Source organism: Brachycentrus maculatus, unplaced genomic scaffold, assembly GCF_059751285.1.
Source record: "Brachycentrus maculatus isolate JH-2025_06_01 unplaced genomic scaffold, ASM5975128v1 h1tg000126l, whole genome shotgun sequence".
NCBI lineage: Eukaryota > Metazoa > Arthropoda > Insecta > Trichoptera > Brachycentridae > Brachycentrus > Brachycentrus maculatus.
This window is the reverse complement of record NW_028280879.1, coordinates 1,434,289-1,452,868: the sequence shown is the minus strand read 5'-3', so window position 1 is coordinate 1,452,868 and position 18,580 is coordinate 1,434,289. Positions and strand designations below refer to the sequence as shown.

At 34.1% G+C, this 18,580-nt stretch overlaps 2 protein-coding genes across 2 annotated transcripts in view; one reads left to right on the top strand and one right to left on the bottom strand.

Annotated features, from left to right (window-relative positions):
• t (C45 family peptidase tan) overlaps positions 1-12,061 on the top strand; it is a 45,355-nt gene extending 33,294 nt beyond the window's left edge. Inside the window, exons 5-8 of the mRNA XM_088260167.1 lie at positions 1,523-1,655; positions 8,698-8,929; positions 10,003-10,199; positions 11,441-12,061. Of these exons, the coding sequence (XP_088116293.1) occupies positions 1,523-1,655; positions 8,698-8,929; positions 10,003-10,199; positions 11,441-11,538 (660 nt within the window). The 3' untranslated portion in view covers positions 11,539-12,061. The remainder of the gene's footprint in view (positions 1-1,522; positions 1,656-8,697; positions 8,930-10,002; positions 10,200-11,440) is intronic.
• Positions 12,062-14,254: 2,193 nt separating this feature from the next.
• On the bottom strand, positions 14,255-18,368 carry LOC148309383 (selenoprotein K-like). The gene is made up of 4 exons (XM_088260168.1): positions 18,198-18,368; positions 18,012-18,096; positions 17,149-17,226; positions 14,255-15,627 (listed from the first exon to the last, which is right to left on the bottom strand). The coding sequence occupies exons 1-4, from the start codon at positions 18,214-18,216 to the stop codon at positions 15,540-15,542; spliced, it is 270 nt and encodes an 89-aa protein (XP_088116294.1). The 5' UTR covers positions 18,217-18,368; the 3' UTR covers positions 14,255-15,539.
• Positions 18,369-18,580: the final 212 nt, after the last annotated feature.

Sequence of the window (18,580 nt, the reverse complement as noted above, 5' to 3'; positions counted from 1 at the left end):
CTCAAATCTCACAATCTTGGTGACAAATCATCATAGGTATTGACACAACTAATTCTGAGAAGAATTCGGAACTTTGATCGCAATAAATTCATAATTTCGTGCTCTGTGCCGCGTGTCGCGACAAACAACTTTTAAGGTCCAATAAACGATAAACTAAAGCATAATTTTCTTTAAACCTAGGTGACATTTGACATAATTGAATTTTTTCACAACATTTTGAGTGTGTCCAAATACTTTTTCACAAAATCTGGATTATCTCCTATTGCAGGAGTTACTTTCATATTATTTTTTGACATCTCATCAAAGATGAAGAACAATATGGAAGTTCGGACATTTACTGGGCTGACGACCGTCATAGGCTGGTTTAAGTGATCACTTTACACACGTGTAACATTCACCAATTCTACCCATTATTGACAACCACAGTACTCAAATTTTTGGAAGTTCTGTATATATGAACCAATTTTGAATGTTCTTGAATCACTAGAACTTCACTAGAGACATCTATTGGTGAGATGAAAAGAAACTTTTATATTAGTATGTGAGGTCTGAATCCTGGAATATAATCACACACATGAGAAACACCAGAAAATATCATTTTCATTTTTATTATCATTTTTAATATCATTTTAATTTTTCTGCCTAAAATACTGTTTTCGTATTGTAATGATCGTTCATCAAAATTGGTCAACGATGAATATGGGAATTTCGATATGTTCTACTCGACATTGTCAGTATTGATATCGCGTACATAGTAAGTCGATATTCATATCGTGGTGTGTCCCAATCCTCACATAATTTGTCTTGGACTTGAGCGATCTTTCCCTTGTCCCCTTATCCTCCCCCCGTCCCTCTTCCAGGTATTTATATTTATTACAAATGTGAAATTTTGTAACTGGAATATTAAAAAAAAAACCTTTTTTCTTACTCATTAATGTAAATGTATTTATGTAACTGTTGTGTAAAATTTCCATAAAAATAAAAATAAAAATAAGTTTTCCTTCTGAGTATACGTATATGTATATGGTTTTGAAACGAAGAGTATTGAAAGTTAAAAAATTATAAAATATTTACTTATGTATAAAAAAAGTAAAAATGCGTGTTGTTACTCTGGACTTGCGTTACTTCGAAACCCAGTCTCCCCTACTAAACTTCAAAATATATATTTTTTTTTCTGAGCCCACCATCCACCCACAGCAGTTATAGAGTCCTGAGGGACTCTCTGTCAGTTGCACATAGAGGAAAATCTTCAAAATATTTCTGAAGAAATAAATATTGCTCTATTCAATTAATGAGGGGGGAGGAGGATGTACGGACAGAGGCCGACACTTCTTCCCCACCCATCGGGATCCCCTCATTACCTCTAAACTTCAAAAGTACAGATTCGTAAATATAGTCCTATTTCAAAAACGGTAAAAAATTAGACCTACGTTATTCTAAACCCGGTCTCTCCTACAAACGCAATTTATGCTAAAGCGCAGTCACACTAAACAAAATGCGTTATGTATTTTTTTTCCTTTAGGTGAAGGAAGAAAAATTTACATCCCTATGTTATGCCGGTCACCTGCCCGGATATACCATGGGATTCAACCACCATGGACTGGTTTACTCCATCAACACGCTCAGTGCTAAAAAACTGCGATCAGGAAAAATTCGTAAGTATAGCTAAATTTTATATTTAAATTAAAATTTATATTTCCGCCTCAATAGTGTAGTGGCTCTAACAACGTTCTAACGTTTGGCTACTATACTGGAGGTCCTAAGTTCGATTCCCAGGGGGATTAAAATAAATATATGTGATTTTTCGCAAGTAATTTTATTATGTTAAGTATTAAAAAAATAAAAAACCATCTCTGCGTATAAAATATTGTTTAAACTAAAATTAATAGTATGTGTTTATATTTTTATATCAAACACTAATAAGCTTTAATTTGGCTAACCTGGAAATCCCTGATTCGATTCCCCGAGGGTTAAAAAAAATATATTTATAGAATTTACTTTGCGACTCGTCATTTTTACTTTTTAAATGTTAGTAAACAAAGGAGTGTTTTTTTGTATTCAACAATCATTTCATATTATCTTGGATATGTACTTGAAGCATAGGACTGATCACCTTAAGTTCATGCTATAAAACGACCTAATTAACAGTGCATTATGATGCAGTGCCCCATGCACAATTGAGTGCGGATAAGAGTTAGTGGTAGTTATATTTACAACCTAAATGCATATTAATATTGAGGAAAATTCTGAAATGTAAATTTTACGATATTGACCCCCATCCCTTGTGACCAACCATTAGATGACAAGCGAGCGAATCCTTTTTAAAATGTCTTATTTAAATCACAAAAAATCACACGCACACACAAACATTTGCGAATTATTGCACATATATATACTGTTCTTTTAATGTTTGATTTTTTTTCACGTTACTTTTTTAGTATCTAATTGTTTATCAATAAATCTTTTTACCGCTATCTGTATATTGTACAACTTTTGTTATTTGAAATTGAATTTATATTTCTGTTTTGTGTGTACGTATTTTATTGTTGTAATAGCTGACTCATTCCTATAGAATTATAGATGAAAATAAATTATTTTGACATTTTTTCATAGATCAAGAAGAATATGGAATTTATGTATTAATTTTAAATCAAACACAGATTTTTTGAGTCTACTAAGTTGTATTTTATTAACAAAAACACATAAAAAATTATATTGTGACAATTGTTTCGCCTTGTTAGGGCATTATCAAACGAATGACATTCGTTTGATAATGCCCTAACAAGGCGAAACAATTGTCACAATATAATTTTTTATGTGTTTTTGTTAATTAAATACAACTTAGTAGACTCAAAAAATCTGTGTTTGATTTAAAATTAATACATAAATTAAAATGGAGTTCTACAAATTAAACGCCAAATCAATAAAAAATAAATAAATAAAAAATAAATAAATAAAAAAAATAATATGGAAGTCTAGGTATTTACAGGGGTTACAAGCTGTCGTATGCTGGTTTAAGTGATCACTTTATACACGTGTTTGTTACATTCACCATTCTACCCATGTTTGACAACGACACTACTATAATTATATTTTTTAAATGGAACGTGTCATTTTTGCACTTTTTTTTGCGATTACACATTATTATTATTATATTATTAACCTTTTTCTTCCTGTGCTAAAATAAAACGCGCGTCCCGGTGTTGGGTAGTCACTACACAATAAAAAATTAGCGATTTTAAATCGGAAAAATACGGACATTCATAGCTCACGGAACAAGCATAGGTCCACTCTTGTCGGGAGCCCCCAAAAGCTACTGCCACCAACCCGAGAACATTGAGTTTTGAGCTCCTCACGCTTGCACAGTGTAAGTGTGCAAGAGTGAGATGTGAATATAATATCGCGGTTCCCGTATACCTTCACGCGCTGTTTATACGCGAATTTGTTTCCGATATTCACAAATACCTCCGATTTACCCGATAAATTCTGATTATTATAAATATTATTTTTTTAATTAATGCGTAAATATGTTATGGAGGAATACCTTAAATCTTAGCCTTGTATTCATTATATTTATAGAGATTTTATGGTTATTAGAAGCAATGTGTACTAGGTACACAACACCGGGAAGAGAGGGTTAAACCATATCTGCTCTCTATGTGAACCATATGGAGTTCAAAAACTGTCTACAGCTTTTCTGTCGGTTGCCAGCTTACTTGCATCCTCCCAAGGCAGATCCGCGTCCCGAAGTTCCGATGAGAACTGCCGACGAATTGTCAGCAGTGGTCGTCCTGGGAGGCGCGAATCTGATGCCTTGTAAAAGAGGCAAGCTTGATGGCGGCTCTCAGGAGGCATGCGGAGTACATGGCCAAGCCCACTGAATCGCCTTTTCTTGACGATATATCGTGGGTGTACTGGCAACAAACGTTAACTCGAAAATATGCAAATTTGACTTAATGATACATATTATAAAGTTTTTAACGTTCTATAAACTGGCAAAATACAATAAATAGTGTGTAGCTTTAAGTTTAATAGCGGGTATTTTATTCAGGCTAATAACAGGGATTATCCAAACAGATATTTTAGAGTTATCGTTTTTTGCCAGTATACTCACGGTATTAACTTGACGATTAATGATATAAATAGTTTCATCAAACGTTCTATTTTTTTTTACCTAAAGTCCAAGTGACTCTAAAATCTAGCTACGGCTTGTGTAACACCGCTTGTCACATGTCCCTACTCAGGCTTTTAAGCTTTATAATACCTACTCGTGAGTGGATTTACATACTCTTTATGTTTAAAGTTACTATAATTTCTTGAAATTCATGAGTGAAAATTCTAGGCAAAAACACTCGCAATCTAATTTTCAAATTTCGCGCAACTAAATAAATCATTTTAGTAAGTTGGTAACATTTTTCGTAAGTACGCATGTGCACGCTATCGGGATGTTGGTACAAATGCCGTTCGTACGATTTTCCACCGGCGTCATTTTCCCGCCTCCGACACGGAACGCGTCAAACGCGCAAACCCACGCGGTAGCTAACACAAACACAAAAGTAACAGGTCGTAAGTAGTGTTGCCAGGTTCGGTATTTTTTTCTGATTAATTTTTCATTCGTATAGATGCTTTGTACGAAGAGATTCGCGTTCTACAAAAAACCCTGGAAGCATTAAAAAAAACAGGCTTCTTTATCCTATAAAACGTTTCTGAAGGCAGAAGTAAGCCCCAACTTGAAAAAAAAATGTATTTAAAAGAGTATTTAGCCAGTGGTGGTATTCAGCTGGTTCGCACCGGTTCGACAGAACCGGTGCTTGAACTTTTTAGAGTTCGCCGAACCGGTCCTTAACCCTTGGTTGTCACATAATATTCCAATTGAGATCATGATGTATCAGAGCACTCTCAGTTTACTTGGTCCGCCACGTTGTAAAAATATTTGATGGTTCGTGAGGCTACGAAAAGAAAAAAATATTAGCAAGATGAAAAAAAATAGTGAAAAAAAAGTTATTGCTCTTAGTAAAAAGAATATTGTGTGAAATATATATGCTTAAAAAATGTACAAGAAAACGATGTTTTTCTTTTCTATAACTTGCCGGTCTCCCACAGGGCCAGAAGGAGATAGAAACATATCAATGCATAAAAAACGATTTTATATAGGGGGGAGGGGGAGGGGGTTGTATCTACAAAGGGGGAACCGGTTCTTGAAATTTTTCAATCCTATTACTGTATTTAGCTATATAAACCATTTGTGGATGGACAGCCGTAATATATTAAGTGTGGACATAAGGCTGAATTATGTATACGATGTAATTTCAGTCTGACATGACGCGAAATGCACGGGGCAGTTAAAGGAAATAAAACCGTGTATTAGTAAGAAAAAATATAATTTTTAAAAGTAAGGTTAGCTAGTTGCTCTTGTGCAATGGTACTTTGTATTTTAAGTTAATAATATAAATAAACAATAAAAACTTTTTTGCTCTCTGTCCGGTATTTATTTGGAAAAGACCTGGCAACCCTGGTCGTGAGGTATTGATTTCTTCGAGCGATGCGACAGGCCGGTAGAGGTGGCGGGGCGCAGGCGCACAAGGGTTTTGAAATGTCACGTGATCACAGCTGCGCGGGAAAATGTGCAGTGCGTGGAGTCTCTACAGCATGGGTGGCCAACACTTTCAGTAGCCGGGCCAGATTTTAGAAATCAGATTTCTTTCCGGGCCGTAAAACAAAATTTCTTTTATTATTTAAAGCAAACATGAAATAAACAGAATTTTTTAAGATAAATATTTAAATAAAATTTAATTAAACATATTAAAAAGGTAAGAGTTCATTCATTCATTCGAACCCTTATTCGCACCCCAATGGTGCATAGGGCACTGAATCATATAAACGCAGTGTTATCTTGATCGTTAACACACGAAGGAAGGGTGATCAGCCTCCGCTTCAGGCAGGCATTTATGCATCTTCTCATACATCTTCATTCTTCAAACCCTTATCCGCACCCGATGGTGCATAAGGCACTGCATCGTATAAACACACTGTTATCTTCACACGAAGGAAATATGATCAGCCTTCCTCTTCAGATACCAGTCCAGGATAATATTGAATAAATATTAGAGTGAAAAAAACACTTATATTTATTACACCCCCCTCTGGGAATCGAACCGGGACATCCAGAGCGGAATCCGAGCGCGCTGACCATTACACTACGGAGGCGGACAAAAAATAAGAGTTAGGCAATACAAAAAATATGAAAAATTAAAAAAAAAATGTGAGACGTCTGATTTTGTTTGTTAGAACTAAGTGTATCAATGTTGATACGTTAACGATTGATGTTGTTGCTACACGCAAATATTGTAGTTTTCCGAATGTGACTCTTGTTCTCATTTGAGATTTAATATACTTCATTCGACGAGTATCATGGCCACTGTATAACTAGCTTTTACATAGCATTTTGACTTTGAGACGCTCTAGCACTGAGTAGTCATAGCAGCTTGTATTCTTATCAATGTGTATACAAAAGTCGATCGTAAAATGTTGTGATTGTTTCTTAACACAAATATACCATAGAAGAAATTGTGACGATAGTGAGATACTTCCATATATGGGATATGATACGAACTACGCGCGATGGAATGTTCTTTTAGTGGTTTTATGTACACAAGAAAAAATGTGTGAAATGCTCCGCGGGCCGCGGGTTGGCCACCCTTGCTCTATAGCAAGCAGAGTGCGCGTGCGCGCGGTGGTTACAAATTTCAAATTTGAAATCAAATAAACACCCAGACTTCCATACTCTTCTTCATCTATGTTGAGATGTAAAAATGTAAAAAAATAAGCTTCACAAACTGTTTTTAATTTGTATATTGATGTTCCCAATATATTTTCTTATTCTGCGTGGTGTAGGCCTTGTGGCCTGTTTTTAAGAGGGAGTAACCTCCTGCCATGTCGGTCCACCTCTTTGGTGGTCTGCCAGGGAGTTGTCTACCTTGGGGTTGGCCGTACAGTGCAATGTGGGGGAGTCTGGATGGTTCAATTCTCCTCACATGCGCATACCATTGTCTCCTTCGTTGCCTTCCCCACCAAACGACATCTTCAATCTCGCATATTTCCCTTATCCTGGCATTCCTTATTCTGTCTTGTAGACTCTTGCCAGATATGCTTCTGAGAGTCTTCATTTCTGACACTCTAAGCACGTTTTTTGTGCCTACGGTGTCCGCTCTACTATTGATCTATTTAAAATATATTTCACTAATTTAATTTGACTGTTTTTAATATCTTCATCAGTGTCCGTGCAATGATTTAATTACTTCACATCTCCTTACCTGATCCTCTGCCTTCCCACCAATTTCAATCATATACAATGTTCTTATTATTCATTAATATTGCAATGAATTGCAACTTATCGTATGTTTTTTTTTCATTAATAATTTACTTATGTATAAGCATTATCTCCCCTCTCACTTCAAACAGTTTTCAAGGATCAAAAATTGACCAGTATTACTAGTCTGTTTTTGGTTGGTTGGAATATATTGTTTCTTAGTAATAAGCCTGCCAATGTATTGTTACGATTTAACCATTTCAGGATTAAGAATGGTTAAAGCGGAATTTAGTTAAAGAAATCTGTTGTAATTAAATGAAATATTTCTTTTATTCATAAATTGCTATTAATTCTTAAGGTGGAGACTTACCGGAGCATTTTGTCGTAACGTAACACGTTACGATGCGAGCATTCAGTCAGTCAGTAGACCGAGCCGAGCGCTCCATCCAAAGTTTCGGATGCTCGGTGGTGCTCGCCGCGAGCGATGTTACGACGTTATGTTACAACGAAATGCTCCGGTCATTCTCCACCTTTACTCTAAGAAAGAAATTATAGGTTAACAATAGCTACAGTACAATACAAATAATTTGGATTGCAAATGTTCTGAGATGAGAGAAAACGGTGGTGATGCCTGATCTCATGGACTGACCATTGTTAATTTTTTAGTTTTTACTTGAAATTTTCATCCAAAAATCTTAGTTGAGTTGATGTTAAAATTATCACTAATAATGATTAGCATTTTCTCCCGTTCCTTTCCCAACAATGCTGCCCCTTAGTGAAAATTTTTGACTTATAAATATTAAAACGCGTTTAGCTAATGTAGGGTATAATTTGCAAAGCTTCTACTGGTAATCTATAACAGTGTTCTGCAAACTTTTTCTGTTCAAGGTATACCTGCCTAATCAAGAACTTTTTTCACACACTTTGCGGAACACTGATCTATACCACGTATTAACATAGTATATGCAGCGCACGCTTATAGACTGTGCATGACATTTATACCGAAGAGAGTCGAAATGATTCTCCCACTCTTTTCTTTGAACTACCGCATGAATTTAGAGCAGGAGAAGAGCTTCACTTTTTCACTCTAAAAATGTTTTATTTCAAAAACTGATTGCATGCGGTGCTTATTGTCCCATTATATCTGAGCTGAATTTCCTCTCATCCAGTATTTGAAACTCAAAAACATATAGTAATCACTAACATAGACATTGTATCAGAAGTCTATACAGTGCATCATTCATCTGATGCACCCTTGTATACCCTGGGTAGATTGATGGTGATTAGCAAATAGGTACAGCCCTTTTGAAGGGAGCGCGACTTCTACCTCAAGATGTTCCTTAGTTTGTTTTGAAAAAATCGTGATTACTTGTGTTTTTCTTCTACAGCGAGAACGGTGCTGACACGTGCTTTGCTAGCCGCAGACAATTTCGCTAATGTGGAAGCCATCTTGGGTGCCGATGGATGCGGAGCAGCTGACGGCTGCTCCGTGAACTTGACTTTCTTAAAGCAGGAAGGCGACCGCTTGTTCCACAACATCGAAATGGGCCCAGGAGACGACTGCGCACAGTTGGACGTATTGACGGCCAGTCCCGGTGAATACGTGTTGCATTGTAATCAGTAAGTCCAAAAAAAACTTTAATTTACTACAGATTGGTAAAATTGTTTTATAAACAGCGGAGCATACTATTGTATGTAAGCGGAACATCGGACTTGAGGTGTTTGAGATGTGGTGCTACAGGCTTATGTTGAGGATTCATCAGTCAGAAGATTTAGGGAACAACGAGGTGTTATGCGAATAAAGTTGTAAATAGAAAAAGAGAAAGACTGAGAAAAACTTGGCATGTTCAAGAATTTCAAACACTTGACATGCTAAGTAATAATCAGCGGGTATGTATGAATGTGGAAGAGGCGAAAATTGTTTTCAAAGATAGATTTGTATGGTGTTCTATGATGATAAGATAGTTAGTTTTTACTTTTTTTTTGCATTTGAATTTTCCATTTTTCCCCATTTTTACTATCCTACCTGCAGACAAGCTCATAAAGTAATGGCTTTTCGTTTAAATATACATCTTCTTCTTTTGTTCATATCACGTCAGGTCCCCCTGAAGTCAATTGTGAGTAATTGTTCTTTTCTTGGGCAGCTCTATATACAATAAAAAACATATTCATAATATTTTGAGTGCATCAAAATACTTCATTAATCTCATAAATCTGTGTTTCTCCACTTTCATTTTCACTTTTTTGACATCTCAACATAGACAAAGAAGAATATGGAAGTCTGGGTATTTACAGGGCTTATGACCTATCATACTTTACATACGTGCGACATTCACTATTCTATCTATGATTAATGATGACACTACTCATATTTTCGGAACACCTTGTATGGATACATTTCTTGACGCAGTAAATATGAGTTCACAAAAGCCATATATGTTTGATTGAGAAGGCTTTAATTTAACAGAGACCCTTTTATTGGTATCCAAGATCCAAACCCCGGATTATTTTTACACACTGGGAAACGTCACTTGTCAATCCTTCAATCTTGGGAAAAATGGTGAATGTTGCATGTGTGTAAAGTGATCACTTAACCAACCTATAACAGGACATACCCAGACTTCCATATTCTCCATCATCCATGTTGAGATATAAAAAATGTAAAAAATATTGATCAGTTTCACATTTTCCAGATATCTGAGGCTCAAGGTTCCAGAAACAATGGGTCTCATCATAGAAAGCAGCGAGTCACGACTGGACAGCTTGAAAAAGCACGGTAAACCTCTGAAGAAGAATGACGTATTGAATATGCTGTCTGATCAGAGTGGGAAGGATTACAGAGTCTTCCAAGAATCCGGACAACGCGAGTATGTTAAAACTATAGCAGTCGGTGAGTAGAAGTCAGATTTCACTTCTTTTTCAACTTTTATTCTCACCCAATAATGCATGGGTACTGCAGCATATCGATGCTTCGCATCGATACGCTGCAGTACTAGTAAGGGAAGGTGATTAGTCCTGTGCTCCTGGGTGATATTAACACTTTTTGAGTGTTTTCAAATACTTCACTTTTTATTATACTTTTACATTTTTGACATCTCAACAGAGATAAAAAAGAATATGGAAGTCTGGGCATTTACAAGGTAAATAAACGTACTGGTAAAAATCATGGATATTTATTTTGCATTGCAGCCTAGTGTTTTTAATGTCTCAGGTGTTGATATGCCATTTTGCTTCCCTCTATAGTGTACGGGTTAAAACCTTTAGCTGGCATGCTGGAGATCCCGGGTTCAATTCCCAGTAGGATAAAAAAACTGTATAACATTAAGTGCCAGGAGGTCTTAGGAGGATTATTCTTGACTGTAACATCAACAAAAAAAGTAGAACCTATTTTTTGTTGTTGTAAACATATATATTTAAAGGATATTATGAAGACTTACCAAATATGTACACCGTGGTGTTAAATATGTTCTTTATGTTCCGTATTTTAAATTAGTGTTTGCCATAGGCTCGAAATAAGCACAAAGATGAGTCGTTTACACACTGATTTTGTATGGGCACTGATTTGTATACGAGACCGTGTAAACTCGCTTCAGGCAGGGAACCGGTTAATGTACTTCATCTTGAGATTCTTCTGTTTTGACAAATCCATTTGAATATATTTGAATCCTCCCTCGGGACTGGGATAGCAGTAAAAATAACTTTTAAAATGCAGTAAACTAAATTTACTAGACTTGTATTTCTGATGAATTTGGGATTTAGAAATGTGTTTTTGATAAGTTTTGTCAGGCAGTTCACAATTTTTCATAAAAAAATGTTTCTTTTACTGTATTTTATTTTAACAAAAGTAACATTAAACTTATCTTCCGTATGGTATCCCAATCCATCTTTGCAGCGCAGAAATAAGCACCATGTCTTCATAAAATCAACAATCGATTTAAGACCACATTGAATGTATTCAGTACCCTATGCATTATTTGTGTCCGGATTAGGATAAAAAACATATAAACAGATATCAAAATTTATTTATTGGCTATTTTATTTATTTATTTTCTAATCGCCATCAATCTATAAAATAACATTGACTGTTTATGCCTTTTATGCAATAAAATATTAATGTGTTTTTATTTTCAGGAATTTTCGACTGCTGCGCTAAAACATGGAGTTTGTACTCTGATAAACCTAATGCTAATGAGCCACTGGTAGTTCTTCCCATAATAATGAAGGAATAGTTATTTTTACCATTAACAGTAAAATCTGATATAAAAAACAATGTTGAGATTCCCCTTAAGTAAGTAAGTATATATGAATATATGATAGGGAGAATTAGTAATAAACTTTCCTTGAAAACTATCCTACTCTATAATTGGGAGAACTTCACCATATAATAGTTGGTTCTTCAGTTTTATTTCCATTATTTTCTATTTAATTGAGAAAAAATATATATCATTGACAATATTATAATGCCTAATATATAATATGTAGTAGAAGTTTAGGATAGTTAAATATGTAATATAAACACATAAGATATTATATATTATGCCTATATTATGCTTATTAAAAATGAATAGCCGATAAGAGCATTTGTCATAAATTATTATTATGTAAAAGTTTCACTTTCAAAGATCAAGTATAACCTTAGGTGATCATAGGTTTAAATACACCAATTGCAAATTATTTTAAGAAAAAACCGACCTCAGTTGTGGATGCCATAATGTATGTATTATATAATCAAATAAAATATTTCTATCATTACGTTTGTTTTATTAATTTATATAGTATTCATAAGAATAGTAAAATTAAATTAAAAACAGTGCTGTAACCTCCTCCAGTACTGATTTGACTTCGTCTGTAGAATTCATAATTTGTCCCTAGAAATGAGTTCTTTTTTTAACACATTAGTTACGGCAATGTTTTGATAAAACTGTATCTTGAGGCGGGCGACATTAGACAGCTGTCCGGAAATATAAAATATGTCAGTGAACTTCATATTTTGAACTTGAGGTTGAACTCGAAAACAATACAAAAACGGTTAAATGGTCTCTAACGTCTCAAAATAAAATCATGTTAGTCCACAAATCACAAAAGTAAAAAAAATGTTAAAAACACTAATAAAATATTAGAAAATAACAACACAGTTTAACAACCGCCGAAAACTCAAAATCTGCGAATAAAAAATGATTTATGGGCTTTCCCCACACGCGTTTATTGCTTTGTAAGTACCAACTGCCGACTTAAGTAAAGGACAATGATCTTTGTATTTTATTTCATTTTAGGACAAAGAAAAAAACGCACCGTCTGTATCCATTGTTTAAAGTTAATTTGTAACATTTCCTTCAAAACAGATTACGACCATTAGCTATGTTTTGAACCAGTAAATATCAGTATTATTTTTTATATTACAACGACATCTATCCACTACACAACAAAAGCAAAAAGGCCAAGAGATTAGAAGTTTATGACGTGTTTTTTGTATACTAAATTGAAGGTAGCCGAAATGCACAAAAATGTGCACCCCGCCACCACACAAGGTTTCTGAAACGCACAAATATGTGCACACCGTACACATTGTGTTAAAATAGATAATGGCGTTGCATATAAAATATATTGCTTTTGCCAATGTCAAGTTAATTAAATAATATTACTTAATTATAAAATATGATAGACTTATTATTAACCTATAAATTTGTTTCATTCAATTTTAAAAAAATAACAAAGTTTGTAGATAATTGGGTTCCTACCCGCCAGGATGAGATGGATATCTGTAGGGAGGGGAATAAGTGAAGCCATAGTTTTAAAAAATGTTGACATTTGGTCATTTATAAGGCAAACAAAGAATATATGGTTAAGGTCTTCCTCTTTTGAAGACTGGAATAAATGATAGTTGGGTGATAATGTCCTGCGAATATGGTGGGTAATAATAAATTTAAAAAAAAAACCCAAAATATTAGTTAATAACTTTATTTAAGAATATTATATTTCATTCATAATAATAATATTTCATTCAGGAATATGTATAATATTTTACATGATTAATTTAAAAACTAAACGATATAATATTTTTAAACAGTAAATAATTTTAGTGAGTAATTTTTACATAGATTAGATTTTCCAAGAAGTTAAAAACTATGATTAAAAAAAAACTTTTCATCATACCATATATGAAATCCTAAACCTATGTTACATATAATATTATAAATTATTAACATTGTATTCAACAATATGTAAGGGATCACTGATTATTGCAATTTAATATGAAAATTAGTAACATAATTATTTTGAGGTTACATTTGATGTGAATTTTACTTCTTTTATAAACTAGACCTAAATTATACAGGTATGCATTATTAAATTCTATAGGAAAATAATGTATTATTTTTTTTACTATTTACCTACATTAATTATTTAAACAAATATGATTTTGTTAATGGTTTCTTTACAAATTTCAATATTTATTTTTAAATGCATTAACCTTTCCCTTACGGTGCTAAAAAACTTACACATGCACCAGAGATATGAATTTTTTACACCATATGAAAATGTGGTTTAAAAACAGGAAAGATGTGAATATTCCTTTTATTGACCATAATTGAAGTTGAAATGTAACAATTTTGTTATATTAGCTCTGGTAAGTATCTGAAATTGACAAAAAAATTCATCGCAAGTAGTAGCAATAGCTAGTGTAGCGACATGACCACCGCGTAAGACGATTTGCGAACTGCTGGCGCAGTAATGATATGACATACGCGTATACACAAAGCACGCTACGCACGCACACACTGAGAAAAGTTTGTGTATTGGTGATTTTATTCCTGATTTTTGTCACAAATAATTTATTTCCGTCGCTGCCAATGAATAACTTTAAATTATAATACTTTTATGTAATATATAATTACATTACGGAAAAATACAAAAATTCTGGCCCCGTATTTTCTATTGATATTCTCATTTTGACCTTTCCAGGAATACAAAAATTGATGTCCGACTTTCTCTGGGGAGTGGGTTCTTTTTTACATGAAACATTTTTTTCCTTCATTAAATCGATGAACAGTATTATGAAGATAGAAATAATGTTAAAATAATTTTATAAAAAAAACATCTATTCGAAATATTTTTCAATTATGATAAAATTACACAAAAATATCCACAAATATCATTGCTATACAAGTTACATCATACTAACTGACAGACGGAATTTGACGTTCATTAACGTCCATACTCCTTTAAAGAAAATTCACACTGCCGTTCATTTACGTCCATACTCTCGAACTGGTTAAAAGTCGAGTTGTAGTAAATACATATCACCGGGAGGGGAAGGCTAATAAAATGTTTCAGGAATTACTGTATTTAAATTATAATTAAAGATCTAATAAATGGCATAGTAATAATTGATTCGGAAATGAATCAATATCCCGAATGTAAAATTTTAAAGATTAAGGTGAACTTCTTAGGCGACATTTGATAATCGATAATTGGATGACAGTTAAGAGCAAAATTTCAAGAACACATCATGTTTATGAGGCATATTTCATAGCGTGACAGAGAAGAAAGCTATACATTCAGACGGCACGGAAGTGACGTTAACACAACTAAACGAAGTGATAAAAAATTATTGTCTCGCATGCGCGCATTGTAGATGTATAAGTACAGACGCTTTATATGAACACAGCTGAGGTACCTCACGTTGTGCAAGTAATATTTATCAATGTGCATATCACAAACACAACGAACAAACAATAAAATCCGATAGATGCAATTTTTTCTTGCTACCTTGAAAATAAATCAAACATTAAATCTCTCTTATTCTTTTTTTAAGACGTTTCACTTTTATCACATGTGCGATGCTGTGAAATCTTTTTTAAATGTGAATTCATTCTACTTATAAAAGTTTAAAAAATTAAATAAAATGCCAAATGATATTATTGCACCCTCTTAAAAAATTATCACAGAAAACCTTTTATGAAGTTCATTGGAGTAAGAAAAAAATATTGACAAACAGAACTTTTTTCATTACATTCTGGGATGTTATTCCTTTTAACACTTTTATTGCTTTACATTTGAAATGGAGTTTATTAAAATTTTAACTTTTTAACGCAATTTTGAGTTACTAATTAAGCAAATTGTGCAAAGCAAGTTGGGCAGCCACGGTGGGATGGTGCCTCGATGTATAACTCTTGGATGATCGATAAAATTACGCCATAGACATACTGCGGATGAGTGATGGTTGGAGATTTTAGCCACAGCCACATCCAGGGGTGGGCGGAGCACCGGCACCTCCTGCAGGACCCAATCCCCGGAAGTTGCTCGGTGGACGAGGAGGACTATAAAAAAGGAAATTGTTATTATTCTACGAGGCCGAGTTTTACAATCACATTACGAAGTTAAGAAAAGGAAAATCAGATAACATGGGACTTATTTAATTTTTTATTTATTTCGAAATTGAACAGAACAGTTACATAAATACATGTACAATAATGAGTAACAACAAAAAAAATAGGTAATTGTAACATCCCATTTACAAAATTTCACAAATGTCGTTAATTTTAAACATCTGGAAGAGGAGCGGGTGACAAAAGGAAAAGGTCAAGTCCAAGACAAATTATGTTTAAATTGGGAATAAAATCCTGCCACGGGTAAAGCAACATGTGATGGACGTAAGAGAAACACACTCATACTACTCATGGCCGACTGCGTGCTTCTAGACAGATATTAAGGCTTAGAATTTTTTATGTTTTGGAATGAACAGTTGTTACATATTACTTGCCACAGCATCGCGTGGCCGGGTACAGCTAGTCCAGCTAGTCCATAAAGTTTAACTTGGTAAATAACACTATTTCTGAAAATCTATTGCAAATGTTTCGATACATCATTTTCAAACACCATATAATGAAATGCAAAATGCATCGAAGAAATTGCTACAATAGATTTGAATAAATAGTGATATTTACTGAGTAAAGATTTAATTAAAAATACAACATAAATATTATGTTAAGACAGTATACTTTCAAGCCACTTGACTCATTGTTTTGAGTCATATGTGATTAGTGTGTATTCTGCACTGGGGGAAATGTTAGATCTTTGTACCCAATCTGTTAAGACATTGTTTGCGAGAAACGCTTAAAGCGTATTTTACATACTGTTGGTAGAGGTTGGGAGACGCTTATAAGCATTCTATTTGCTTACTTTTGGTAAGCACGAGAGACGCCAAATATTAGGCAAATGGGAATAGGTTTACGACTACTTGTGATTATTATACAGAAGGTTGAGTGACAGACTGTCTGAGTATAATTAGGATCGGGGTTAATAAAAAAAACCACTTGACAACAACATGTTAACTGAAGCAGTCGTAAAATAAAAATACTTGTATTACTATACTCCTGTTATCTATTTTTCATATAAACAATGATGGACCGATCAAGTCAAGTCAGCAGCAGGTACCTCGGTGGTTGGAGCGCTACGTGCAGCGCAGTCAAGTGATAACTGGAGAAGAGTCATTGCTTCCACAAGGGTCACAACCCTCAGTAATGAGGAATAAGACAGAAGAAGAGGAAGAATATAAACAACAAACCATCATTGGGTTTATACATTATGTAATTATATTTACTATAAATATTCTCCCAACTAAGTAACTGCGTAATCGACTATAATTCACTCTCCTGTTTTGTGTATGATAAGTGTTTGATAATGTCCTAAGAAGACGAAACGCGTCACGTATTAAGATATACATAAATAAATGTAGAACTCAATCCAACAAAAACCTTGTTTTATTTTGGATATATTACCCAACAATTGTCCTACAGATTTCTAAGGTTTCCCTTTTATATAATAAATAATTATCTTACCCAGATCCTGGGGGACGGTAATCTGTTGAGTATCGGCTGTCATGTCTGCTCAAACTGGGATTCATCAAGGTGCGAACGCTGAAATTACATAAAATTGTATGTGAGTGGATGGAGTGAATTACAATATAATTAGTAGAATTCTTTAGAAAGTCTCAAGAACCACTGTTACAAGCTGGGCATTTTTCCCATGGAACTAGGTGGATGCCTGCCAAGAGCTTTATTCGTCAAGCTTGCCTCCTTACAGAGATATCAGCTTCCTGTTGTCCAGGACATCCACTGCTGACAATCTGTCAACTGATTTTGTCATAACTGCAGAGCGCGAACCTGACTGGGGAGGATTCAAAAGAGCTACTAGCAGACAGAAGGCAGTTTGTGGACATATCGCTCACTCCTTTCAACAACATCATATCAAAAATCGTCAATTTTTAGCTGTGCATGTTTTCGGAATACCCAGAAAATGTACTATATCCCAGCAAAAGCGGCATATTTAAAACTTAATATTAACCCGCTACAGCGCAAAATATACGAAATATTTTTCAAATAGAGAAAAAACATTCAGGTTTTAACTAAAAAGATCTGTTGCATAGTAAAAAGTTCAATGCAAGTGGCTTGATATTTATTTTTAAAACATTGTATTATATTTTTAAACTTTAAAAACGATCTGAAAAATCAAGTTTTTTGATATTTGACGTTGTTGAAAGGAGTGATCGATGTCTCATATAGGGAGCGGATGTGTATAATTAGTAAGTATACCCAGTACGGTAGTGTTACAATATACTAAAATAATCAGATTTACAATTCGCATTATCATATTTAGCCTTGAATCTAATCGTGTCATGATATATCATGGGGAAATCACTTACAACATATAGAAGAAATTGATGATTCCCCAAAACCATCTCGTTATTGTGGAAAGATTAAAAGGCGGACGGTCGCACACGGTGCCATCTGAAAATACATTAGTTTTTATTAAAATCCAATAAACGAAAAAACAGAGGAACAAAACAGAAAACATCCATAATAACTTAAACAACTAAGCCGTCACGTACCAGAATTTACGTACACCATTTTGGTAACTTTTTGGATCGTAGGAAAACAGATTTAGTGAAATAATTATGATAATAGAGACAGTAGTAACTTAATTCACAAAAAAATACGGATAAAATGTCACAATTTTTTTTCTCTGTGAATACACGTCAGATCTCAAATTACGAAGTGTTGCCAACCGTTGCCAACTACAAACACAACAAAATAATTGTAACCAGTTGTAGGTAATTACTGTTTGGTAAATACAGTTTATCGTCGGCGTACTGGAAGAAGTTGCTAAGAAAAAAAGTGGCCATTTTAGAAATAAATGTTATAAACTCGGCCGTTCATGTATGTGCCCATACTCCTTTGAGAAAAGTTTTGTTTGTGTGACCATGTCGGCCAC

Coding starts and splice junctions, on each gene's coding strand:
- LOC148309383 (XM_088260168.1), bottom strand. Junction 17,227..18,011: donor ATCAATTTCTTCTATATGTT/GTAAGTGATTTC, acceptor ATGTAATTTCAG/CGTTCGCACCTTGATGAATC. Junction 15,628..17,148: donor TACCGTCCCCCAGGATCTGG/GTAAGATAATTA, acceptor CCTTTTTTATAG/TCCTCCTCGTCCACCGAGCA.